This window comes from Oryx dammah, unplaced genomic scaffold, assembly GCF_014754425.2.
Source record: "Oryx dammah isolate SB20612 unplaced genomic scaffold, SCBI_Odam_1.1 HiC_scaffold_15, whole genome shotgun sequence".
NCBI classification, from domain to species: Eukaryota; Metazoa; Chordata; class Mammalia; order Artiodactyla; family Bovidae; genus Oryx; species Oryx dammah.
Window position 1 is genome coordinate 954,034 of NW_024070199.1, and position 27,492 is coordinate 981,525.

General features: G+C 38.6%; 1 protein-coding gene across 5 annotated transcripts in view; it reads right to left on the bottom strand.

The window, feature by feature from the left end:
* Positions 1-27,492, bottom strand: part of DEUP1 (deuterosome assembly protein 1) — a 139,978-nt gene that overhangs the window by 16,482 nt on the left and 96,004 nt on the right. For 3 of the 5 annotated variants that reach the window (XM_040256501.1, XM_040256503.1, XM_040256500.1), the window contains 3 exons: positions 15,104-15,127; positions 11,593-11,744; positions 5,901-6,015 (listed from right to left, as the gene is read on the bottom strand). The exons of 1 other annotated variant lie outside the window; for it this stretch is intronic. In XM_040256501.1, the coding sequence (XP_040112435.1) occupies positions 5,901-6,015; positions 11,593-11,744; positions 15,104-15,127 (291 nt within the window). Of the gene's footprint in view, positions 1-5,900; positions 6,016-10,972; positions 11,156-11,592; positions 11,745-15,103; positions 15,128-27,492 lie in introns of those variants that run through there. One more of the 5 variants, XM_040256502.1, reaches the window with a different exon arrangement.

Sequence of the window (27,492 nt, forward strand, 5' to 3'; positions counted from 1 at the left end):
AAACTTTGTTTTGCCAAACAGATTTGACCCGGTCATTCCATCTGCCCAAAACTCTCTACTTCCAGATTTTTGTAAGGCTGGATCCTTTTTTGTTATTTAAGTTTCAACCAAAATGTTCCCTTCACAGTAATCATTTTCCTAGCCACTTGACCTAAAGTCATCCCCCACACTGTCATCACTTCCTATCACATCATTTGCTATCTTTTCATCAATTTTTATAGTATTTATAACTTTTTGATTTTTTGTTTCTAGTCATTAACTGTTCCCTCTTTTTTGAGATAAAATTTATATAAAGTAAGACTAACCATCTCAAAATGAACAATTTGGTGTGGATTTAGGATAGTCACAGCATATTAAAACCACAACTCTATCTAGTTTCAAAGCATTTTCATCATCCCCAAAGGAAGCTGTACCCATCAAGCCTTGCTCCTTGGCTTTCCCATCCTGTTATACTCCTGGCAACCACCAACCTGCAATCTGTTTTAATCGGATTTACCTATTATGGGCATTTTTATGCAACATATAACCTTTTGTGTCTGGTTTCCTTCAGGTAGCATGATATTATCCAGGTTCATCCACGTTACAGCATGTATCAGCACTTCTCTCCTTTTCATGACTGAATAGTATTCCACTGTGTATACATACCACTCTTTGTTTATCCATTCACCCACTGATGGAGTTCCCCTCTTTTTTCACCAGACTGTAGACTTGTCTGTCTCATCAATGAGTGTTTAGAACAGAACCTGCCATGTAGTGAGTGCTCAATACATGTTCACTCCATCAGTGACTGAGTGAATGATAAACACTAGTAGTTAAGGGACAGGTATACCGAGGGAGAACCTTGGAAGCAGACTGGGAAAGAGTGATCAGAAAGGCAATGGGACAATCAGTGGACAATAGTGTCTTAGAAGTCAGAGAATGTGATATCAAGAGAAAAAGATTAAGGAAGATGAGTTCTTTAAATTGTCTATTTAATTAACAACGAGGATGTCATCGGTGGTCCAAGCAGGAACAGCACTGATGCGGAATAAAGAATGCAACAGTGGATGGAAGTCACTGAACTCAGAATGGCAGTCTGGGCCGTGTCTTTCAGGAGCCTCCAGAGCTGCCATCACAGCCAAAGTTCCCTGTGCCCAGACCTACAACAGTAGAGAATTTTCTTTGCTGGATGACTCTGTAGTCATGAGCTCCTCAAGTAACAATACAGAATTTTAGAGGTGGAAAGAAATCCAGCGTTCATTAAGTTATACAATAGATACTCTTGCATGTCTCTTTTGTGCCTACTAGCGCCACACATTATTTTAGGTGCTAGGGTTAAAATAGCAAACAAAAATAGAAAAAATCCTACTTTAATGGAGCTTAAATTCTAGAGGAAGGAGGCAAACAAAATGTTATAATTAAGTGCTATGGATAAAACAAAAAAATAGAATATGATGAGGGAGGTGCTACTGTTCCTCGGGTGTTTCTGATGAGGTGATACTGAAGCAGAAACTAATCACCCTAAAGTCACCTGATATTAGAACAGTGAAGTCACATCACGTGCATGCTCGGTCATATCCGACTCTTCGCGACCCCATGGTCTGTAGCCCACCAGGCTCTTCTGTCCGGGGAGTTTTTTCAGGCAAGAATACTGAAGTAAGTTGCAATGAAGGCTTTAGCAATTTATCACTTTTTTTCCCCCTCTTGCTGGGTTGGAGTATGTGTTTACTTTGGAGTCCTTAAAGAGAGAAGTTTTGTTGATACAGAACTTGCTAAGTCCTCTTGGAGGTTCCCTTAGCTTAAATGAGGAAGTTTATTTACTTTATTGTTATGGAATTTTATTCTGTTCAGATAATTTTGACATTTTATGTTGAGATGAAACAAAAGAGCATTGCTGGGCTTTCAGTTCAGTTCAGTTCAGTGGCTCAGTCATGTCCGACTCTTTGTGACCCCATGAACCGCAGCACCCCAGGCTTCCCTGTCCATCACCAACTCCCGGAGTCCACCCAAACCCATGTCCATTGAGTTGGTGATGCCATCCAACCATCTCATCCTCTGTCGTCCCCTTCTCCTCATGCCTTCAATCTTTCCTAGCATCAGAGTCTTCTCAGATGAGTCAGCTTTTCACATCAGGTGGCCAAAGTATTGGAGTTTCAGCTTCAACATCAGTCCTTCCAATGAACACTCAGGACTGATCTCCTTTAGGATGGACTGGTTGAGATCTCGAAAACTTCCAGAGTTGATGGTTTTAAGTCTTCCTCTTCCACAACAGCTTAAATTTTACTACCAGCCTCTCCCAAAGCAGCTGACAGATTTCAGAAAGGCAGAGAAGTGTTCATGGCATGCCTCACCCAGCTCAAACATTTTCTGTTTTTTTTTTGTTGTTGTTGTTATTGTTGTTTATTTTTATTACTTGTACCCAATATTGGTATATCATGGACAGGCAGTGAAAAATTACATAATACACTTTGAATACAAGTGAAGGTAACTGTAAGAACATTACTAATTTCTGAGATAAAAAACCTACATATCTTTAAAAAATGTGATTATGTTCAATAAATCAAATCACAAGGTAGAATATTTCAGCAAAGAACTGGAAACTAAAAAAAAAAAATCCAAATGAAAATTCAAGAACAGAAAAAGAAAAATTAACCTACAGTATGAGGCCATTTCCTCAAGGCTCTTTATACACAGAAAACAACACAGGAAAGAAAACAGGGAATGCAGAATTTAAAACCTTTCCCACCTGTTTTACCAGGACAGCATAATTGGGTACCAAAGCTTGACAAGGATAACAGTGAAACATTACAGGCTAATTTCTCTCATGAACATAAAGCAAAACTCTAAACCAATATGAACAGATCAAATCCAGTGATCGAGTGTGGTTTATTCTAAGAATTCCAAGGTTGGGTTAACAATCTAACATGAAGAAAAAAAACGCCACATTAACAGATCAAAGGAGAAATTATATGGTCATTTCAACAGCAGGGGAAAAAGCAATTGATAAATTCAATACCAACTTGTGAAAACAAATTTAGCAATCTAGGAATAAAAGGAACTTCTTAATCTTTTAATAAGAAACCTGCAAAATATTTACAGCAAATATTATGCACAATGGTGACATATTGAATGTTTTCCCTTTGCAACTGAAAATGAGAGAAAGATGCTGGCAATATCACTTCTACTGCTTTACATTTACTAGAGGTCCTTGTGTACAGTAAGGCAAGAAAAAGAAAAAACAGGTATAAATATTTGAAAGTAAGAAGTCTGCTGCTGCTAAGTCACTTCAGTCGTGTCTGACTCTGTGCAACCCCATAGACGGCAGCCCACCAGGCTCCTCCATCCCTGGGATGCTCCAGGCAAGAACACTGGAGTGAGTTGCCATTTCCTTCTCCAATGCATGAAAGTGAAAAGTGAAAGTGAAGTCGTTCAGTCATGTCCGACTTTTAGCGACCCCATGGACTGCAGCCTACCAGGCTCCTCCATCCATGGGATTTTCCAGGCAAGAGTACTGGTTTGGGGTGCAATTGCCTTCTCCGAAAGTAGGAAGTCTAGCTATCATTATTTTGATTCTGAGCATAGAAAATCCAAAAGAATCTATAGAACTGGGAAACACTGTGTGCTTAGTTACTCAGTTGTGGCTGACTCTTTGCATTCCTACGGACTGTAGCCTGCCAGGCTCCTTTGTCCATGGGGATTCTCTAGACAGGAATACTGGAGTGGGTTGCCATGCCCTCCTCCAGGGGATCTTCCTCACCCAGGGATCGAACCCAGGTCTCCCGCATTGCAGGTGGATTCTTTACCGTCCAAGCCACCAGGGAATTTTGATTCTAAGCAGAGAAAATCCAAAAGAATCTATAGAATTGGAAAGCATATATAAATCAAATTGAAAATTTCCATGGGAAACGGGACTGAGGTTGTTCCTTGCACCATATGCAAAAATTGATTCCAGGTCTATACTTAAGTTAAAAAAAAAAAAAAGAGAGAGAGAGAGCCAAAGCTTCTAAAAGATAACATAGATACTATTTTTATAACTTTGGGACAGGCAAAAGTTGTAAATAAGACACCAAAAATATCAAGCATAAGGAAAAATATTTATAAGTATGAACACATTAAAATTAGGAACTTCTGGTTATCAAAACATTCTATTAAATGAGAAGGCAAGTATGAATGGGAGAAGATATTTGCAATCCCTATAACCTATAAACATCAAAGGGTTTAAATCTAGAATATACAAAGAACTCCTATAAATCAATAAGACAATTCAATAGAAAATTAGACAAGCATATCAAATAGATATCAAATATCAAAATAGTCAATAAATTTATGAAAAGGCACTCACCTCATTAGTCTCCAGGAAATAAGAATTAAAGTCACAATAAGATGTTAGGATCCACTGACCAGGGGCTTCGCAGGTGGCGCTAGTGGTAAAGAACCTGCCTGTCTAACGCAGGAGATAGAGACCCCGGTTCAATCCCTGGGTCAGGAAGATCCCCCGGAGGAGGGCATGGCAACCCACTCCAGTATTCTTGCCTGGAGAATCCCATGGACACAGGAGCCTGATGGGTTACAGTCCATGGGGTCACAAAGAGTCAGACACGACTGAAGCGACTTAGCATGCATGCATGCACCCACTGACCATAAAAGTTAAAATTAAGGCCAATAACAGTTAAAAACTGTTGGAAAGAATACAGAAGAGGATAATACTCATACACTGCTTGTAGGGCTGTGAACTGACTCAAACAGGAAGAGAGCCTGACAGTACCTGCTAAAGCTGACCTTGTGCATATTCCATGTCCTAGCAACTCTGGGTGAGGTGGCTCAGTGGTAAAGAATCCACCTGCCAATGTAGGAGACATTGGTTTGATCCCTGGGTCAGGAAGATCCTCGGGAGAGGGAAATGGCAACCCACTCCAGTATTCTAGCCTGGGAAATCCCATGCACAGAAGAGCCTGCCAGGCTATAGTCCACGGACTTGCAAAGACACAACTTAGCAACTAAACAACAACAATGACCTAGCAATTCCATTCTTAGGTATAGATCCAATGGAAACGTGTACACATGTGCACCAAAGGACACTGACAAGAATGTTTTTAGGAAAAGTATTTGTAATCACCTCTGAGCAGGAAATAATTCAAATGTACGTCAATAGTGGAATGGATAAATCGTATCATTATGGATAATGGTATCATTATATATGGTCTTTATATATAATGTAATACTAATAGAGAAACAAAAATGGATAAACTACAGCCAACAATGTGGATAATGACTCTCATCAAACAATGTTGAAACAATGGTGGGAGAAAGAATCCATACAAGAGAACACATGCAGCGTGATACCATTTATCTAAAATTTACAAATGGCTACAACCAAGCTTTGACCTTAAAGGCTAGGACAGTGGTTATCTTGGGAGCAGGCTGGAGTGACTGGAAGGGCGTGGGAAGGGGGCCTCTGGAACACTACTAATGCTCTGTTCATTGCCTAGGTGGCAGTTGCACTGCTCTGTTGCCTTTTCAATAATTCATCAAGCTGTCCAATTCTGATTTGTGCATCTTTCTGTATGTATGTCAGAGTCAGTAAAAGAGATTTTTTTTAAACAGTCACAAAAGATCACTTGCAGCTCTTTAAAATATACAGATCTTTGAGGCTCATGGAATGTCCAGAAGTGACTTGCATATTTAAACGTCACCAGTAATTTCAGCCTGTACTTGAGGTGAAATACTTCACAAAACATTATGGATGCTTTTCCTTCTATAGACAGTCACAGCTGAATTACTTGCAGACCCATCGTGGAGTCTTATTCAAAGAGCAATATATATTTTTTTAACTACTGTGTACACATCAGTAACATCAGTATCAGTGTAGGAGTATTCATTCCATAAAGGAAAAAAATAGTAACCAATAATCAGCAACTCACCATGGGGAATACCTCATCATCACTAACCAAAGGACTGGTTATTTCTTTGGTTTGAAATGGCAAAGATGGCAATGGAGGTGTTGCACTTCTGTCTGGCTCACGATCGTGGTTAAATCTAAAAGAGAAGGACTAGTTGTCATTATTGCTACCAAGGACACCTGTTTATTTATGGAGCTAAGAATTTAAATTTCTCCAATTTCTAACTGTGAGGAAAGCACAACAAAATATTTGGGCTTGTTATCTGGGTATTTCTTTGAAAATAATTTTGCTGACAATTTCTATTCCACTTAAAAGACTTAGAATAATTAATAATGAAGCAGGAAACTTTCATAATTGTTAAAAATATTCTGCCATTCTTATTGCCTATATTGTTTCTCTTTCTATGTTTTACTGTTTTGTCTCTTTGCTATTTAATTAAATAGCATTAAGCCTGTTTGAAAAAATTTTTTAAACAGCTAACATAGCTGCCCTTGACAATTCTAAATAGATACTCTTTTTCTATTCTCATTTTACTTAACCTCACTGGCTTTCTTAACATAATCGTTCTTCTCTTTTTTTCACACTAGAATAAGTCTCTGTACAATAATAATAATTCTAATTTATGTAGAGTTTAATAATTCATAGTATATTTACAATTTACATTATCTCCTACACTCTTCCACACTTAGTTGTATGACCTTGAGCAACAGGTAACTATATTTACCTGTAACTTTAATTTTTTCATTTATAAAAAAGGGTTGTTATAAGAATTGAACTCCACAGTTTGATGAAAAGCACAATATAGAATTTGTTGTTTGTGCCAAAATATAGGGTAGAAGATTAGACTGAATAAAATACCAGTGGGATTTTAAACTTTGGTGTGCTGACTAAACAAATGAATAATAAAATAAACAAACCAACTTACCCTAAAATTTTACACAAAAAGGTCCTACCAGAATGGGCTGTTTGGAACTAAATAAGTATCTTCTCTGAACATTAATTCATGAAAATGGGGTTTAATCAAAATCATCAAAGACCATGGAAGTATAAAAATCCTTTCAATTTAAAGTTACTTATTTTTACTAACAATTCAAATTCTCTACAGGTATTGATCAACCATTTTCAAAGTCTTCATATTTTAACTTTACACAGTTTAAAAAATTTACATTATTTTTCTCTGTTCTTATCTAAAGACTATCTACCTATATAGACTTCTTTTATTATGCAAACATTTTCAAAGCTATGCATACAAATAGCAATAAAAGTTAAGTGAGGCATCTGTAAACTAGTACATAAAAACAAACAAAACATGCTTTCCATTTTTACTTATCTTGAAATAGATCTTTTTTTTTAATCCATTCTTCCAAACCATAATTACCATGGAAACAGAACAGCAAATTAAACTGAAATAACATGGTTTATGATGTGCAAAATAAAATGAAACATCCCACAATTCAAATAGAATTATAACAATTGCCTTGTACATCTGCATAGAATATTCAGTTGAACCTTTTAATCTGAATGAGTCCATCTATACTTCAAAGCACAGTAGAAAAAAATAAGATAATTATAGAAATGGTTCAAGAAATATACATCCCTCTGTAATCTCAATTATACAGAGATTTCAGGGAAAGTATTATTTGCCCTAAATTATCTAAATAATTATCTCAATTATCCATTTTGCTTTGGATGTATAGATACAACTTTATGGTGCTAATTACTAAAATTTATATATGAACATTTTCTTTATTGTAAGATCAATAAAGTGTGCAGAGAATGAAAGGAAAGACTACATTACAAAGCAAAGCACTTTTGCTTTAAATCATCTTTATATGACAGAAAAGTTCTTCTAGAATACAGCTATTCAAATACTTCATAAAACCACCTTGCAAAAAAAATGCTAAGTATATCAATTGAAAACCTATCTTAAAAATTATTTCAGAAAGCTTTTATTACCATCTCACAAGCTGGTCTGTTCAGTTAGCTTTTCCATAGACCCTATTGCAAGGCCTCTCCTTGCTTTGCCAGGAGGGCAGAAGCCGGCGTCTTTGCTGGAGAGAGCTCTACCCAACTCGAGCTGGCTTGAAGGCTGAGCCAACAGCACAATTTACAGAGCCGTCCGTCTACACAGCCATTCCTGGCCCTCCATTGAGTTTACAAGCCTCTCTGGGCTACATACAGACATACAGCGTACCGTCTTCAGCATGAAAGGGGATACCTTCACAAACTAAGCTGATTTAGCACTTCTGGCCTACCCTTCTAACACTCCACATAACACACCTTATTCCATGCACCTTATTAACACACCTTATTCCTAGCCTGGAACTCTTCAGGGTACTGTGTTTTTCTCTCCTGAGCAAGACCCTCGTGCAAAATGGACTCAGCTTACTTTTTTGCTTCTAGATAAATAACTATTCATTCCTTGGCAAGGGATCCTGTAGAGTGATTATGAAAAACCTGACTTCATGGTGTTTTAGTATTAGAAACTTTAATTTGCTGACTAGACCTGAAGCAATTTTATTGATTAGCTTGTGATTACCAATATCTTTCCAGTACATGATATAATTCTTAAAGCCATATATTCAGTTTTAAGTATGAACTGTATATAGAGATAAAACTCCATCATACACTACAAAACTGATTTGCCATTAAAATTAGTTATATTTAATAGTTCTGGATACCACTATTCTAAGTTAGCTTGCAAATGATCCTTAAAGTTCAAAACTCTAACTTAATTCTAAAAACACTGAAAACATTGACTACCTCATTGCCAGATTCAGTCTCATCTCATTCATTAGCATTGTTTGTGCGTTTCTGGTCCCATCACACCACTTGCAGGATCTCAGCCCCCTGACCCGGGACTGAACCTGGGCCACAGCAGTGAAAGCCTGGAATCCTGACCATTAGGCCACCAAGGAACTCCATTAAGTCTTTTAAAGTGCTGAATAACTTTTTATTGGAAAAGAAATCCTTTGAAATATCCTAAAATGCTTCACATTTTAAGTGGATGAGCACAAAAATCTTATCACTTCTAACATGAGTGAAAAGCAACAAAAACCGAGTTAACTTCCAAGTAGACAAAAGATTATTTTAATAAGATACAAATCTTCCTCAGTCACAAGCAAGAAGAGGTTAAAAATTAGTCTACAGACTTTAAAATGTTGTGGAACACTATGTTCCTATACCTTTATCTAAAAGCTTTTTCCTTTCTAAAATACTTTAATAAGACCTTATTGTATAAACCATTGATATGTAAATATGACTGTGTGTTTTTTTGATTATTTTCTTCCTAATAAATACAGACAGATTTTAGTATTTGAGTTCACTGAGCTGTGCTGTGAGGGAAGGAAAGGACATTGCCTTTTTCACTTGCTAAAATTAATAGACATGAGCTTTACAGTTCTCCACCAGTGAGTTCACAGTGTCCTTGCCTCTCAACAATTCTTTCCCCATAGTGGGTTTTACATGGTACTAATTTATTCAGAACATTTGAAATGCTGTTTCTTTTAAAAATCAGGTCACTGGAGAACACTGAAATCAGACAAGCCATTAAAACAAATTTAATGAAACTTTCAGCAAATGAGACTGGCAGGACACAGGGCTCTGCAGTAGGGACAGTCGCCCAAGCTGCTTATTAAGACAGCCTCCTGCTGAGCACCCCACCTCTTCCACTGCTCCGTGTCCCCTGCTGCCTGGTGTTAGGCACTCTTAACACATTCCGTACTGCCCAAGCAATCCAAACAATAAAAACACTGGTTAAAGACAGTAAAAGGCAGAGAAACTGTCTTTCTGTTTAAACAAGAACATCTAGTACCTTCACCTAAGGCTTTCCAAGTTATTCCCAACAAGCAAGAATAGGAAACAATGTTCTGCATTAACAGGGGCGCAACACAGACCAGCGGCTGGAGAAGACACGGCGAAGACCCTTCACAACGTCACTGCGGTGCTGTTTTTCTCTTACAGAGAGAAAACCACATACAGGGGGTGGGGATGTGACCCATGGAGAAATGAATCCATGGGGAGAGAAGGGCATTGTAAAGGGTTTATTCTATATTAGAAATTATATTCTTACCGCCAAATCAAGGTTAGATTTTCTAGACAGATTTTCAGTTACTCTGGCCAGTCAACATGAGGACACTCAGCAGGGAGCTGCCCTCTGGCTGGGGCGCACGCCCCGCATCCTCTCCATATCCCTTTTGGACTCTTGCTGTACCTCCCCGAACATACCACCCTACCGACCGAAGAAGCGCCCCCGTGGAGCAGCAGCAGGCTTCTCTCCTTCCCTCCCCTGACCACCTGAAGAGCTATTAGTTCAGCACTCCTGAGTCCTTGCTGTTTCTAACACTGGGTTAGAACATAGCTTTCCGGCACACACAGGGCTAGGGTGGTGAGAGTGGGAAAGGATGTACTACGTGCACGAGGATGCTAAGCAGACGTATCGAGTACGGCCCCTGGACTTACAGACTGTCTACCTGTAGCACTGGGCTACTTAGGGAGCCGGACATCACCCTTCCCCAACAGCACTATCTTTAGAGGAAATGTCAGATTCAGCCATTTGTTTATCCTCCAAAATATACTTTTTAGGTACTGGGAGTTGGAGAAGTATCAATATTATTATAAATATTAACAATTTTGTTAGAAGAATAATATCAATGATAATGTCTAACATTTAGGGAATTATACATTTTACAAAGAAATAGGTTTTCTCCTATAATCCTCAGAAAACCCTTATAATTATTATCCCTACTTGTCAGATGGGAAAATAAAGGTTAAATATTTGAATTTCCCAAAGCTGCAAATATTAATTATCTGTATGTGAAATTTTCATGCTAAGTATTATGGGCTTTTAAACAAAAGTTGTATTGATGTTAGGTCTGGACCTATTGATTCACCATTTCTCAGCACCATAGAATGTTAATAAACCTGATATCAAATAAGTTTGGGGAATATTGCACACCATACCTGTTCCTGGAAATTCACAAAGTAACTAGCACGTTAATAGCTTTGCAAAATCCTGTAGAAAAGAAACTTGTTTGTTTTGCTGAGCATTTTCCCAGTACTGGAAAATGGTGAAAGAACTCCAGAGACAGTTCTGACTCCAACATATTTTATTAAAGTTGAAGAAATTAGTCAAATGTTAAGGCTGATATGTTTACTTAAATTTGGAAGTAAGACATTTTAAAGAGCCTGGGGATAATGTGGGCAGCAGGTATTGGTTTTCCACGTGCTCCTCTCCACTCAGAGAAGACCCCTCTCTCACACCCACAGGTTCTCTCCTGTGAAAAGACCACAGTCTGTCACCACTGCTGCAGCGTCAGTATAAAGTGTACAGATATCTGAAGTTACGCCAGACAGCTATCTGCCTGTACTCTGACATAGAAAACGAAGATTACTTTTGTATACTCTGTATGCCACATCAGGTTCTAAGAAAGTTCTGAACTGACAAAAATTCATTTTAACAGTCTACTCATTTCACTGTTATCCATTGAAAGCTACTGAGAGCATAGAATTTCATGTATCAGTGTATCTAGACTATTGACTTGTCCCCATAAACAAATTTTAAGCAGCTGAAGGGAAAGTGTATAAAATTATAATTTGATTATATAAAAACAAATTTCACTTGAATGCTTGTACATTTATATCCTTATATAAGTAGAGCTGGCATACCCATCTTCATTTTTACCCCATTTTTATTTGGCTTTGATAGGCATACCTTCCTGCTTCTTCATAGGTATTTTGATTAGCCCATGTTGATTTTCCACTGGCATGAAGTTTTGCAAGATCATTTCGGAGCCTTTCATTCTCGTATTCCAGTTTGTTAATAGATGTATGCCTTGAATGTTCCCTGTTAGTGAAGTCTACACTCTAGGGAATAAAATAAACTATCATTGAAAAAATTGTTACTTACAAGAGATGCATATTTTCTGTGCATTTGGACACATGTTGGAAAGACCCTTTCATGTAAGTCGAGTCATGTGACTTTATTCCTGTGTACCTCCTAAATGTCTCTCTTCACCCGCCCCACCTTCTCACAACACAGGTCCTCAGTGACAGCTGCCACTGAACACCTCACAAGGAAGGGGATGCCCATGCTCCAGTACAGAAAAGGCTCACTGCATGCGTTACTGTTCTCCGTAGCTAGAACAAATTGCTAGTTTTAAGACTTTCTGTGTTAATAGCGTATGCCTTCTAGTGCTGATTAGTAATGGAACCAGAATTAACATATCTTATAATTTTAAAAGATTTTTTCCCACATTAAAATAATATATGTCATTATAGAAAATCACATATCAACCCCTCACTGTTGGGTGATATGAAAAATTATATATTAAATCAATATGATGGCAGTCTGATTCTGGGCCATTCTATACCAAGATCACTAGATCCTGGATGAGACTGTGCCAATAACACAGTCTTGAGCAATGCAGCATCATGAAAAAGTTTTATTGTCTGGTATGGGCAACCCAATGGTTAATGTCATAAAAGAATAAGAAACATATGTAAATCACCACATGAAAAATTTAGAGCAACATTAAAGATTTCTGATGCTATCTTAATTAAATGCTGTAAGACATTTCTTAGGGAGAGTCTAAAATTTTTTTCTCACAAAATTTTAAAAAACAGGATATATTCTGACATGAAAACTCATGAAAATGCTTTAAATAACCCATGAAGTCCTTTATAATAGAACTATGATTTGAATACCCATGAATTATGCTGATTAAACAACAGTTCTCTGCTTTCAGAAGAGTAATATTTTAGTACAAAAAGCATAACATGAGTAAAATATCTTTTTGAAGCTCCAATTTTCTATGTTTAAAAGCTCATAAGACTATAGATGATTATGGCTTAGAATTGACATTTTTTAAGTTTCTAAATTTTAGGCTTTGAGTGCCATTGCATATGGGCTGGCATGTGATAAAGTCACTCAAAAATTTCTGACTAAATTGCACATTTAAAATTATTCATATTCTGTATTAATATCAATATTGATAAATTAGAATGGAAATGTATATATTAAAGCATTAAAAGTGCTTACCTGTTTTATGTTTTGCTTCAAAGGCCAAATCTGTTCATTAAAACTTCTGTTTACTGCCTAATTACTATGTATGTGTGTTAGGTAGTGTCCGACTCTTTGAGATCCCATGGATTGTAGCCCACCAGGCTCCACTGTCTGTGGAATTCTCCAGGCAAGAATACTGGAGTGGGTTGCCATTCCTTTCTCCAGGGGATCTTCCCAACCCAGGGATCGAAACTAGGTCTCCCACATTGTGGGCAGATTCTTTACCGACTGCACCACCTATACTATCCTTTTATAGAAGTTTATAAATCTTTAGAAAGGTCTACTTTTGAATGGAAAAAAATGCTCCAGGAGGTCAAACGTTCTCAAAACAATATTGGCCAATGTGACCTTTGGGAAAGAAGGGTCATTCAAGGTATTTCTCTGCTTGTTAGGCCCTTGCCTTTAGTATATGTTAACTTCGTTCATTTGAGACATACTAGTACAGATAAAAAAGTAATCTATAATCTGCTTTAAAGGAGACAGGATTGCTTATTCTAAAATTTGAGCCCATTTGTGATAGGTATAAAGAAGGTAGACCTAATACGATTTTCCTCTCCAAAGGAGAACACTCATGGGCAGATCTGCTTGAAAAACAATCTTGGAAAAGATTCAAAATTTTCTCCTAAAAAGACATCACCTAGTCAAAATATATAACTCTTGATAGTCTGCTGCTCTGCTACAATTTCATTCAGAAATTTTCTATAAAATTAGATTTCACTTGTGACTTTTTCACCCAGTGTTGGTTTAAAGTATTTAAGAATGATAGTAATGATTTTTTAAAAACCCACAATTTTCGAATGTACCATAATTAAATAAGTATTGTAAGTATGACCTGAAAGAATCACATAGGTAATGGATTTATACAATTTGTATTTAAAAACATTTTCCATTTTCCTGGATAGCATTTTGGTGCTCTCTCATTTCATTTTTTCCTAAATACTTTCCAATGATTTCAAAAATATATTCTCCAGTAGATGGTTATCATGTGAAAACAGGCACTGATTAAACTTTACCTATGTATTGTTGATGGGTTCTTTTTACAGGCCCAGTCAATTTCTTATTTCCTACCCCCGCAAATTTTAAGGTTTCATAGTTTTAACTGGCTTTTCTTCTTGAAATGGCGAAACTTCATGGTGCCTGTTTACCTGAACACACAGCTGGGTTACTGAACTGTCTGAATGATAGTATTTTATAAGAGTACTTTTTCTCTTAAATAATAGTTAGACTAACAAAGTATTTCTACAGAAGGGCTGACTTTAATCATGTTTTAAGGTTAGTATATTAATTTATAGCATGTAAATGAATGTTTTAGATGCTTAAAGTTAGTCACATAGTTGAGTCCAACTCTTTGTGATCCCAAGGAGTGCAGCCTGCCAGGCTCCTCTGTCCATGGGATTTTCCAGGCAAGAATACTGGAGGGGGTTGCCATTCCCTTCTCCAGGGGATCTTCCTGACCCAGGGATCAAACCTGGGTCTCCTGCATTGCAGGCAGATTCTTTACCAACTGAGTCACTAGGGAAGCCCTTTAGATGCCTATGAGGATACTAATTTTTTATGCTGTTATTTTATTTTAGTAAACTGTATGGATAGTGAAAGGCCAATTAGTCTTTAAAATTACTGTAAGTTCTGAGTTCTGACTAAATCTAATTTTATAACACCTTCCCTAAGTGAAAGAAAATTTAACAAATACAAATATAAGTCTAAGTAAATATGGAATCACAAAAAAGCCTATGATGATAAACTTGATTCTTTGTTAACTACCCAGGAGGAGAATAAAGATAAACCCCTCACTTTTCTCTATATAGTCAAGCTTTTGCACAAATCCATGGAAAGCATCTCTTTCAAAGCAACAAACACACACCAAAAAATATCCAAATAAACCAAAAACCTCTTGCTAATTCTGGTCTTAAGTATGTCACTAAGACCAGAGTAAAACTTACATGCCAGGTGGTTAGTCCCATTAGTAAATTCTCCAAAGGAAAATGGGGGTTTTGTTACAGGCCCAGGTATGCAATAGGTAAAGGACTGAGTGCAAGACTGCTGTTTCTACTATTGGGTGGGTATGAACTTTCAACCTTTTTTCCCTAAGTATAAATAATCAGGGAGCTTCACATTTAAGCAGAAAAGTTATCAAAGCTCTAGTAATTCAGAAATGACCTACCTTTATATCAGTAATTCCACTTGTCTAGGAAGGAAAAAATAATTGTTATTTTAATACTATAGAAATACTACATATTTTAGAAGACTTAAAAATAATGATGTAAATATGGTTTTTATTGCTGGAGGTAAAATTTCAGCACAAATTATTTAATTATATGTTTACTTATTCATTCCAATTATTTTAGAGAGAATTAACTATCTAATTATGGGATTTTAACACATAACAGATATGAATTTTCTTTATGAAATCTTTAAACTAATAAGTGGTAAATAAATGACATAACAGATTATGAAAGCTTAAAAGAGACAAAAGTCATATGGAACTCTTTTTTATTATTCAGTAGACACTTGAGATTTTTCTCTTTGGGCAATGGCTTGACTATGTCAGTTAGCAAAGTTAATTCCAAATCTTCACATATAAAAAATGGAGAGCAGTTATAAAATCAACTTCCTAAAAGGGGGGAGTGTATTCAAGATGGCATAGCATAGCACAGTAGGAAGACCCTGAACTCACCTGTTCCAGGGGCAAACCCTAACTCCTTACACAGCAGCTACCTACAGGAACAACCTGAAGACTAGCAGGGAAGATTTTATATGTCTAAAGATATAAAGAAGGGACCATAATGAGATGAGTAGAAGGGGGACTAAGAAGGGTGTAGTCAGAATCACATCCCTGGATCAGCAACTTTCAAACTGAAAGAATATCACAATTGCAGAGGTCCTCCCCAAGCAGCAAGGGACCTGAACCCCACATCAGGCTCCCTAGTTTGGGTGTGTTGTACTGGGAAGATGAGCCTCTAAGATGTCTGGCTTTGAAAACTAGCAGGCCTTACCTTTGAGAAAGCCAAAGGGCTACAGGGAACAGAGATTCCGCTCTTAAAGAACACACACAAAATTTCTCATGCTCTGAGTCTCAGCACAGAGGCAGCAGTTTTGAAAGGAGCCTACTTGCTCATCTTGGAGCCTCCTGGAGAGGGGAGGGGCAACTAGGACTCCCCTGGGGATGGAGGTACTGGTGGCAACCATTCTCGGGAGCTTATTCTACCATATGGACACCAGCACTGACAAGCACCATTTTGGAGACCTCCCTTTAACCTCTTTGTGCCAGAGGCTACCAGCCCACCAGCTGGTTGGCACCAGTCCCAGGACTTCATAGACTGCACACTCAGCTGTGCCAGGATCCAGCCCCACCCACTAGAGGGTTGGCACCAGGCTTGGGCTTCAGAGGCCTCATGATCAGCTATGCTGGGATCCAGCCCCACCCACCAGTGGGAAAGCAGCCAATACATGAGGCAGTGGCTGGCAGCCACCTTTGCAAGGGGTCAGCCCTACCAACCAGCATGCCCACAGTAGCTGGCCATGCCACAAGAGAAGGGTTCACATAGCCCACACATGAGGCCACCCAAGAGCAGTTCAACTCCAGTGAACACAGGGAGTGCTCTGCTGAGCCTCACAGGACATCTCCAACACAAGGCCACTTCTCCAAAATCAGAAATCATAACCAGCCTACTTAGTATGAAGAAATAAAAAAGAAAACTGGGCAAAATGAGGTGAGAGAGGTATAAATCCACATGAAGAAGATGTAGGATGAGCAATCTGCCCAGTAAAGAGTTAGAGGTAACGATGTCAAAGATGTTCAGTGGGCTCAGGAGAAAAATGGATGAACACAACAGTAAGGTTAACAAAAAGAAAACACAAAGAAGAACCAGAAAAGAGCTTAAGAATACAACAACTGAGACAAAGAAAGTACATTACGATGAATAAACAGTAGATTATATGATAGAAAAGAACAGACCAGTGAACCAGAAGATGGAGTACTGGAAATTACCCAAGAAGAGTTCATGCTGACCCTTTTCAAACCATTCCAAAATACTGAAGAGGATGGAATGTTTCTGAACTCACTCTAGGAGACCAGTATCAACATGATGTGAAAACCAGACAAAGACACCACAAAAAATAGTAACGGGTCAATATCACTGCTGAACACAGATGCAGGAGTTCTCAACAAACTGTCAGCAAATCAAGTTTAACAATACATTGAAAAGACTATATACACTGTGATTATGTGGGATTTATCCCAGGGATATATGGATGGTTCAACATCCACAAATAAATCAATGTGATATACCACATTAAAAAATTAAAGAATAAAAGCTATATGATCATCACAATAGATATAGATAAAGGTTTTGACAAAATTTAACATCCATTTATGATAAAAGTTCTCCAGAAAGTGGGCATAGAGGGAACATGTCTCAACATAATAGAGACCCTATATGGCAAACACATAGCCAACATCATATTCAACAGTGAAAAGCTGAAAACAGGGTTTCTAAGATTAGGATCAAGACAAGGATACTCACTCTTTCCACTTACTTAATGGTACTAGAAGTCCTAGCCACAGTAATGAGACAAGAAAAAGAAATAAAGAGATTTCAAACTGGAAAGGAAGAAGTAAAACAATCAATGTTGGTAGACGACATGAAACTATATAGAAAATCCTCAAGATGACACCAAAAAACTATTAGACATAATAAATTAATTCAGTAAAGTTGTGGGATACAAAATTAATATACAGAAATCTTTTACATTCCTATATACTAACAATGAACTAGAAAGAGAAATTAGGAAAACAACCCTATTTACAATCACATTAAAATAATAAAATGCCTAGGAATAAATCTACATAAGGAGGTAAAAGACATATACTTGGAAAATTATAAGACACTGATGAAAGAAATTGAAGATATCACAAACAAATGGAAAGATATGCTGTACTTATAAATTAGGAGAATTAATATCTTAAAACTGACCATACTCCCCAAGGCAATCTGCACACTCAATGCAATCCTTATCAAAATATCAATTGTATTTTTCACAGAACTAGCAGAAATAATTCTAAAATTTGTTCAAAAACACAAAAGACCTTGAATAACCAAAAAATATTGAGAAAGGATAACAAAGCCGGATGTTTCATGCCTCTCTGAGTTTAGACTGTTCTACAAAGCAAAAGGAAGAGTGGGCAGCAGAGGATGAGATGGTTAGATAGTACCATCAACCCAGTGGACATGAATTTGAGCAAACTCCAGGAGACAATGGAGGACAGAGGACCCTGGCTTGCTACAGTCCCTGAGGTTGCAAAGAGTCGGACATGACAACAAGAACAAAGCTACTGTAACTGAAACAGTATGAAACTGGGGCAAAAACAGTACATTGACCAATGGGACAGACTAGAGCATCCAGAAATAAATCCACACTTACATGGTCAATTAATTTATGACAAAGGAGCCAAGAATATACAATTGGAAAAAGACAGCCTCTTCAGTAAACCTCTTCAGTAACCTCTTCAGGAAAATGGACAGCTACATGCAGAAGAATCAAACTGACTACTCTCACACCATGCACAAAATAAACATAGGATGGATTAAAGACTTATATGTAAGGGCTTCCCTGGTGGTCCAGTGGTTAAAAATGGCAGGCCCATCTGCCAATGCAGGGGACACGTGTTCGGTCCCTGGTCTGGGAAGATTCCCAGACGACACACGTATCTTGGGACAAGATTCCACATATCTTGGGACAACAAAGCCCGTGGGCCACAATGACTGAGCCTGTACTCCTAGAGTCCATGCTCTGCAACAGAAGAAGCCTACACGCCACTACTAAAGAGTAGCCCCCGCCTGCCACAACTAGAGAAAACCCATGTGCAGCAATGAAGACCCAGCACAGCCAAAAATAAGTAAATAAACCTTAAAAAGGACTTAAATGGAAGACTGGAAACCAAAGAACTCCTAGAAAAAAACATACTTATCAACACTGGTCTTAGTAATAGTTTTTTGGATCTGTCTCCTCAGGTAAGAATAAAAAAGCAAAAATAAACAAATGTCCTTGCATCAAACTAAAAAGTGGTTGCACAGAGAAGGAAACTATAAACAAAAGAAAAAGGCAGCTTAATGAATGGGAGAAGATATTTGCAAATGATACCTCTGATGAGGGCTTAATATCCAAAATATATAAAGAACTGATACAACTCAACATAAAAAAAAAACCTCACTAAAAATGAGTAGAAGGTATGAACAGACATTTTTCCAGTGAAGACATACAGATGACCAAAAGGCATGAGAAGATGCCCAGTACTAATCAGAGAAAAGTAGGTCAAAACCGCAATGCGACCGTTTTATACTTGTTAGAAAGGCTATCATAGAAAAGACAGTAATTACCAGCGTTGGTGAAGAGGTGGAGAAAAGCAGTGCTTGTGCCTATTGGTGGGAATATAAGTGGTACAGTTTCTATGGGAAAAACCATGCAGTTTCCTCAAAAAATTAAAAAGAGAACTGTCATATGATTTAGCAATTTCACATCTGTGTATTTATCTAAAGGAAACAAAAAGACTAACTTGAAAAGATGCATATATCCCAATGTTCACCAAAGCATTATTTTCAACAGCCGAGATATGGAAGCAACCTAAGTGTCCAACAAAAGACAAATGAATAAAAAAATGATATGGTGTATATATACAAAGGAATATTACTCAGCCACAATAAAAAAATGAAATCTTGCTATTTGGGGCAACATGGATGAATCTAGAGGCTATTATGCTATGTGAAATTAGTCAGACTGAGAAGGACAAATATCATATAATCTCACTTATATGTGGAATCAAAAAAAAACTAAACAGACTCAAGGATAGAGAGGACAAACTGATAGTTGCCAGAGGGTGTTGGGGATAGGTAAAACAAGTGAAGGGGATTTAGAAGTACAAACCTCCAGGTATAAAATAAATAAGCACTCATATGCACTATACAGCATATGGAATATGGTCAATAAAACTGAAATAACTTTATATGGGACAGATGGTTACTAAACTAATGTGGTGATCATTTCATAATACACATAAATGTTAAATCACTATGAGGTACACCTGAAACCAACATAATATTTTATGACAAGTAAATTTCAATTAAAAACACCTTCCTAGGCTTCTCTGGTGGATCAGTGGCAAAGAGTCTACGTGCCAATGCAGGTGACATGGGTTTGGTCCCTGATCTGGGAGACCCGACGTGCCACAGGGCAGCTAAACCTGTGCGCCACAGCTACCGAGGCTGTGCCCCAGAGCCCGGGAGCCACAGCTACCGAGCCCGCGTGCCCTGAGCCCTGCAGCAGAGGACACTGCAGTGAGACGTCTGCTTACCACAACTAGAGAAAGAGCCTGCACAGCGACGAAGACCCAGCACTGCCAAAGTAAACAAGTAAAACCACAGTAAAATGTTTTTAAAAAACCTTCCTATATGAAGGATAATCCTCATAAAATATAAATGAGTAAGTGCTATTTTAATAAGCATCACGTTGAAGGCTATAACAAATGGCATTCCATTTTATGACAGCCCATTAAGCAACCTTTAGACATATATATTACGTGTGTATACGTGTGTGCTAATGTAAAAGTTCTACAGAGATAATCAAATATCAAAAAGTGACTCTGCCTTTGTTGAAAATACAATAAAACTGAGTAGACTAAAGTGACATGCATGAAAGATAGTAAATAATATAGATATGATATAATTTATGTGTTAAATTATACTGCACCAAGTAGGAACCCAAATGTTTTTGAATCAATCAATGTCAACAACTACTGGGACTGAGATCATGTAGGAAGTGAGATAAGACAAAGCTTTGGTTAACTTCTTAATTAGCAGTGGTTTCCTTGATAACGTATTCATGTCTCTTAGACAACAGGTTAAGTCCCACAAATCCATAGGTATTCACTGAGCCTTGTGTATGTGTGTGAGTGCTCAGCTGCCCAGTCATGTCTGACTCTTTGGGACCCCATGGACTGTAGCCCACTAGGCTGCTCTGTGCATGGAATTTTCCAGGCAAAAACACTGGAATGGATTACCATTTCCTACTTTAGGGTATATTCCAGACCCAGAGATGGGACCCAGGTCTCCTGCATTGCAGGCAGATTCTTTACGGTCTGAGCCAGCAGGGAAGCCCTCATTGAGTCATATACCAAATCTTATATGAAGAAAAAACATGAAATATAACCCCTTTCTCCCACAAGAAATACGACTGAGACAAAACATACCCATAATAAAAAATAAAAGAAGACAATTCAAAACTGAGTGCTGAATTGTTATAACGAACACTGCTAAAGAAAGTCAAAGAAAGGAAAACTAACTGGGCCCTAGAATAATGGTAGATGAATTCAAGGAGGAGATAAAATCTAATCTAGTCCCTTAAGGGACTGGTAGGATTTAGTAAAGAAAAAGGTATTTCTTTACTTTGGTAAAGAAAAAGCACTGAGGTGGAAAACAAATGGACTGATGCATTCACTCATTTATTTGTTCATTTACTCATCAAACAAAATATTTTTCAGTGCCTTCCATACTCAGGCACTATATTAAGTGTTGAGGCATAGTGGCAAACTGGGACCATAACCAGTGAGCCTACCGGTAAGGGGATGGGTGGCTTACAAAAAACAGGCAATTGTAATACTGTGGTATGACAGATGCTGAGGAAAGGATGCTACGATGGCTTCGAGGAGAGACACTTAACAGAGGAAAATCAGAGCGGCTTTTGGTATAGCATAAAATTTATGCAGATAAACTCGAAACATTAATAGGACACGCCATGTGAAGGAGAGAAAGGGAATTTGTTGGTAGAAGGAAAAGCATGTGCCAAGGTCAGGAAGTAAAAAAGAGCATGAGAAATGAGAATCACATACACAGACTGAGAATAAGCTGGTCCAGCTGTAGTGGAGGCTTTGTGTAGGTCTCCACAGGAAAGCAGAGCAGGTGACCCAGATTAAGGAAGCCTGGGATGTGAAGAGTTCTGATTTCCTGTGGGAAACTGAGCACATGTTCCACCAGGACAGGTGACATTAGGAAAGCATACCTGGCGTGGAAAACGGACAATGTGGAAGCTATTCCGAAGAGAGAACCGGAAGCCATTCTATGACGCAGAAGAGAGAAGCTGACGGTGCCTCTACCCTTCAAGGGGAAGCACACAGCCAGAGTAGAGAACAGAGGACGAAATGCGGGGGCGGAGCAGGGGCCGCGATGGAAGGGCAGGGATCAGTGACGGGAATGGAAGGGGCAGGACCATGGGGTCTGCCAGTCAACACTATGCATCGGGAGCTATCCAAGCCAGTCACAAGCTGTCTGATCTTGGGCAAGTTACTCTAAAACGGAAAGACGTCATTTCTTTTTCTGTGGGGATAATAGTCCCTTATCCCCAGCCCACCCCCCCAACACAGTATAAGGACGTAGACATTAATGTACGAAAAGTATTTGGCAGACAGCAAGGCATATAGTAAACACGCAATGACCAGCAGCTCTGTTGTTACAAAATTCTACCAGTCTCCTTGACTTTCTGTCTCTTGTCTCTACACATTATAGTACCTTGTCTCCTCAGCCACTCAGTCATGTCTGACTCTTTGGAACCAATGAACTGTAATCTGCCAGGCTCCTCTGTCCATGCAATTTTCCATGCAAGAATACTGGAGTGGGTTGCCATTTCCTTCCCCAGGGGATCTTCCTAACCCAGGAACTGAACCCACATCTCTTGGGTCTACTGAACTGGCAGGTGGAGTCTTTACCACTGCAGCACCTGCACTGTATCACCTTATCATGGCTCCTTCCCACCACTGTCTGTCTGGCTAACTGTTCCTCAGAAGCCTTTTCTGATCCCAATACAGCATCAGGTAACCCCCACACAGCCCCTGCACTCCACAATCTCCTATCACTCTAGCATAACCATCCAGTTAATTGTTTATATCCACTAATGTATGTTTATAGACACTAACGTTAATCTCCATGAGTTCAAGGATCTAGTCTGACTCATAATCCTAGCATTCTGCTAGACACATATCAGACATTCAATAAATAATTATAGAGTGAATGAAAACATTTTGTGCTGACTGTGGCATGTGATAAACACAGAAAAGAGAATCTAGAAATAAACCCACCACGTGTAGGTCAACTAATCTTTAAAAAGGGCGCCAAAAACAATGGGGAATGGGTGGTGTCTTTAATAATTGTTGTTGGAGAACTAGATATTCACAAGAAAACAAGTAAAACTACACCTCTATCCTAGACTACTCAAAATCTAACTCAAAATAGATTAAAGGCTTAAATGGAAGATCGGAAACTGTCATACTCCTAGAAGAAAACATGGGGAAATAGCTACTTAGCATTGCCCCTCGCAATGATCTTTTGGATATAACACCAAAGCACAGGCAACAAAAGCAAAAACAGACAAGTGGGATGACATCAAACTAAAAAGTTCTTTCACAGCAAAGGAAACCAATTAACAGAGTGAAGAGGCAATCTAGGGAATGAGAGAAAATATTTGTCAACTATATATCTAATAAGGGGTTAATTTCCACATTATATAACAAACCCATATAACTTAACAGCAAAAATACACACAACACAATTACAAATTGGGCAAAGAGCCTAAACAGATGTTTTTCTAAAGAAGACATACAGATGGCCACAGACACAGGAGAAAGCTACCAGCGTCACTAATCACCAAGGAAATGCAGACTGAAACCACAGGGAGGCACCACCTCAGACCTGCCGGGATGGTCTGAATCCAAATGGCAAAAGATAACAAGCGTTGGTGAGAATCTGGAGAAAAGCGAGCTCTCACACACCACTGATGGGAATGAAGTTAGAGAAGCCACTGCGGGAAACAGCATGCGGGCTGCTGAAGAAATTAAACACAGAGCCACCACGCTGAGCCAGCAGTCCCACATCTGGTCATGTATCGAAAGGAGACGGAACCAGTGTTTCAAGACATGTCTGCACTCCAGTGTGCTCACTGCAGTACTGTTCACAATAGCCAAGACTTGGAAAGTGTCCATCAGTGGATGAGCAGGTAGAGAAAAGTCCACATAATACTACTCAGCCATAAAAGAAGGACATCCTGCCACTTAAGACAACGTGGATGAACCCAGAGGACATTAGGTTAAGTGACATAATCCAGACAGAGAAAAGCAAATACTGTATGTTTGCACTTGTATGTGGAATTTTAAAAAAAGTCAAACCGACAGAAGCAGAAGGTAGAATGGTGGTTGTCAGGGGCAGTCTGGGTGGGGGGTTGGGGAGTGGAATGAGCAGATGTTGAATAAAAAAATGCCAACTTTCATTTATAAGATGAAGAAAGCCACCACAGCCACGCACTACAACTAGAGAATAGCCCCCACTTGCCACAACTAGAGAAAGCCCACAGACCGCAACAGAGACCCACAGCAGCCAAGAAACAGATAAACATATATACAATTTTTTAAAAAGGTATCAGACAAAGTGCAACAAAATAAAACAAACCAGGAAGAGGAAATTAATAAAAGATAGCAATAATGAAATTAGGAAAGAGGAAATAATAAAGTCAATACTTTTAAATACTAATAAGCAATGTCTTTGTGTGCCAGACTTTAAAAAAGAGAGAGAGCTAAACTATACATGCTTAGAAATAAGAAAGAAAACATAAATACAGAATCTGGAAAGACGCAAAGAACTCTAGGATATTACTAACTTTGGTAACAAGGAAACATTTGGAATGGGTAAAGTTTTTTCCCAAGCAAAATAAGAATCACCAAAACAGCCTAAGAACAAGTGAAATCTGAATATACCAAGTACCGTAGAAGAGAAGGGAAAGGTAACTGAGATCTGCCCAACTGAAACTTCAGCTACACACACGTACACAGTTCAGTTCAGTTCACTCAGTCGTGTCTGACTCTTTGCAATCCCATGGACTGCAGCAGGCCAGGCCTCCCTGTCCATCACCAACTGCTGGAGCTTGCTCAAACTCATGCCCATAGACTCAGTGATGCCATCCAACCATCTCATCCTCTGTCATCCCCTTCTCCTCCTGCCTTCAATCTTTCCCAGCATGAGGGGCTTTTCTAATGAGACAGTTCTTCCCATCAGGTGGCCAAAGAATTGGAGTTTCAGCTTCATCATCAGTCCTTCCAGTGAATATTCAGGTCTGATTTCCTTTAGGATGGACTGGCTGGGTCTCCTTCCTGTCCAAGGGACTCTCAAGAGTCTTCTCCAAAACCACAGTTCAAAAGCATCAATTCTTTAGTACTCAGCCTTCTTTATAGTCCAACTCTCATATCCATACATGACTACTGGAAAAACTATAGCTTTGACTAGATGGACCTTTGTTGGCAAAGTAATGTCTCTGCTTTTTAATATGCTGTCTAGGTTGGTCATATCTTTTCTTCCAAGGAGCAAGCGTCTTTTAATTTCATGGCTGCAGTCACCATCTGCAGAGATTTTGGAACCCCTCAAAATAAAGTCTGTCACTGTTTCCAAGTTTCCACATCTATTTGTCACGAAGTGATGGGACTGGATGCCATGATCTTAGTTTTCTGAATGTTGAGTTTTAAGACAACTTTTTTACTTTCTCCTCTTTCACTTCCATCAAGAGACTCTTCTTCACTTTCTGCCATAAGGGTGGTTTCATCTGCATTTCTGAGGTTATTGATATTTCTCCCGGCAGCCTTAATTACAGCTTGTACTTCATCCAGCCCAGCATTTCTCATGATGTATTCTGCACATAAGTTAAATAAGCAGGCTGACAATATAGTCTTGACGTACTCCTTTCCCAATTTGGAACCAGTCTGTGGTTCCATGTCCAGTTCTAACTGTTGCTTCCTGACCTGCATACAGTTTTCTCAAGAGGCAGATCAGGTGGTCTGATATGCCCATCTCTCAGAATTTTCCACAGTTTATTGTGATCCACACAGTCAAAGGCTTTGGCATAGACAATAAAGCAGAAGTAAATGTTTTTCTGGAACTCTCTAGCTTTTTTGATGATCCAACAGATGGCAATTTGATCTCTGGTTCCTCTGCCTTTTCTAAATCCAGCTTGAACAGTGAACTGAGAAGTTTACTGTTCACGTACTATTGAAGCCTTGCTTGGAGAATTTTGAGCATTACTTTACTAGCATGTGAGATGAGTACAATTATGCAGTAGTTTGAACATTCTTTGGCATTGCCTTTCTTTGGGATTGCAATGAAAACAGACCTTTTCCAATCCTGTGGCCACTGCTGAGTTGTCCAAATTTGCTGGCTTATTGAGTGCAGCACTTTAACAGCATCAACTTTTAGGATTTGAAATAGCTCAACTGTAATTCATCACCGCCACTAGCTTTGTTCGTAGTGATGCTTCCTAAGGACCACTTGACTTTGCATTCCAGGATGTCTGGCTCTAGGTAGGTGATCACACCATTGTGGTTATCTGGGTCATGAAGATCTTTGTGTATTGTTGCTACCTCTTCTTAATATCTTCTGCTTCTGTTAGGTCCCTACCATTTCTGTCCTTTATTGAGCCCATCTTTGCATGAAATGTTCCCTTGGTATCTCTACTTTTCTTGAAGAGATCTCTAGTCTTTCCCGTTCTATTGTTTTCCTCTATTTCTTTGCACTGATCGCTGAGGAAGGCTTTCTTATCTCTCCTTGCTATTCTTTGGAACTCTGCATTCAAATGGGTATATCTTTCCTTTACTCCTTTGTCTTTTGCTTCTCTTCTTTTTTCAGCTATTTGTAAGGCCTCCTCAGAAAACCATTTTGCCTTTTTGCATTTCTTCTTCTTGGGGATGGTTTTGATCACTGCCTCCTGTACAATTTTATGAATCTCTGTCCATAGTTCTTTCCTTACTTTCTTCAATTTAAATCTGAGTTTGGTTCATGATCTGAGCCACAGTCAGCTCCTGGTCTTGTTTTTGCTGACTGTATAGAACTTCTCCATCTCTGGCTGCAAAAAAAAAATAATCAATTTGATTTCAGTATTGACCATCTGGTGATGTCCGTGTGTAGAGTCTTCTCTTGTGTTGTTGGAAGAGGGTGTTTGCTATGACCAGTGCGTTCTCTTGGCAAAACTCTATTAGCCTTTGCCCTGCTTTGTTCTGTACTCCAAGGCCAGGTTTGTCGCTTACTCCAGGTATCTCTTGACTTCCTACTTTTGCATTCCATTCCCCTATAATAAAATGACATCTTTTTTTGGGTGTTAGTTCTAGGAGGTCTTGTAGGTCTTCATAGAACCATTCAACTTCAGCTTCTTTAGCATTACTGGTTGGGGCATAGACTTGGATTACTGTGATATTGAATGGTTTGCCTTGTAAGCGAACAGAGATCATTCTGTCGTTTTGAGATTGCATCCAACTACTGCATTTTGGACTCTTTTGTTGACGATGCTGCCAACTCCATTTCTTTTAAGGGATTCTTGTCCACAGTAGTAGATATAATGGTCATCTGAGTTAAATTCACCCATTCCAGTCTATCTGAGTTCACTGATTCCTAAAATGTTGACATTCACTCTTGGCATCTCCTGTTTGACCTCTTCCAATTTACCTTGATCCAGGAACCTAACATTTCAGGTTCC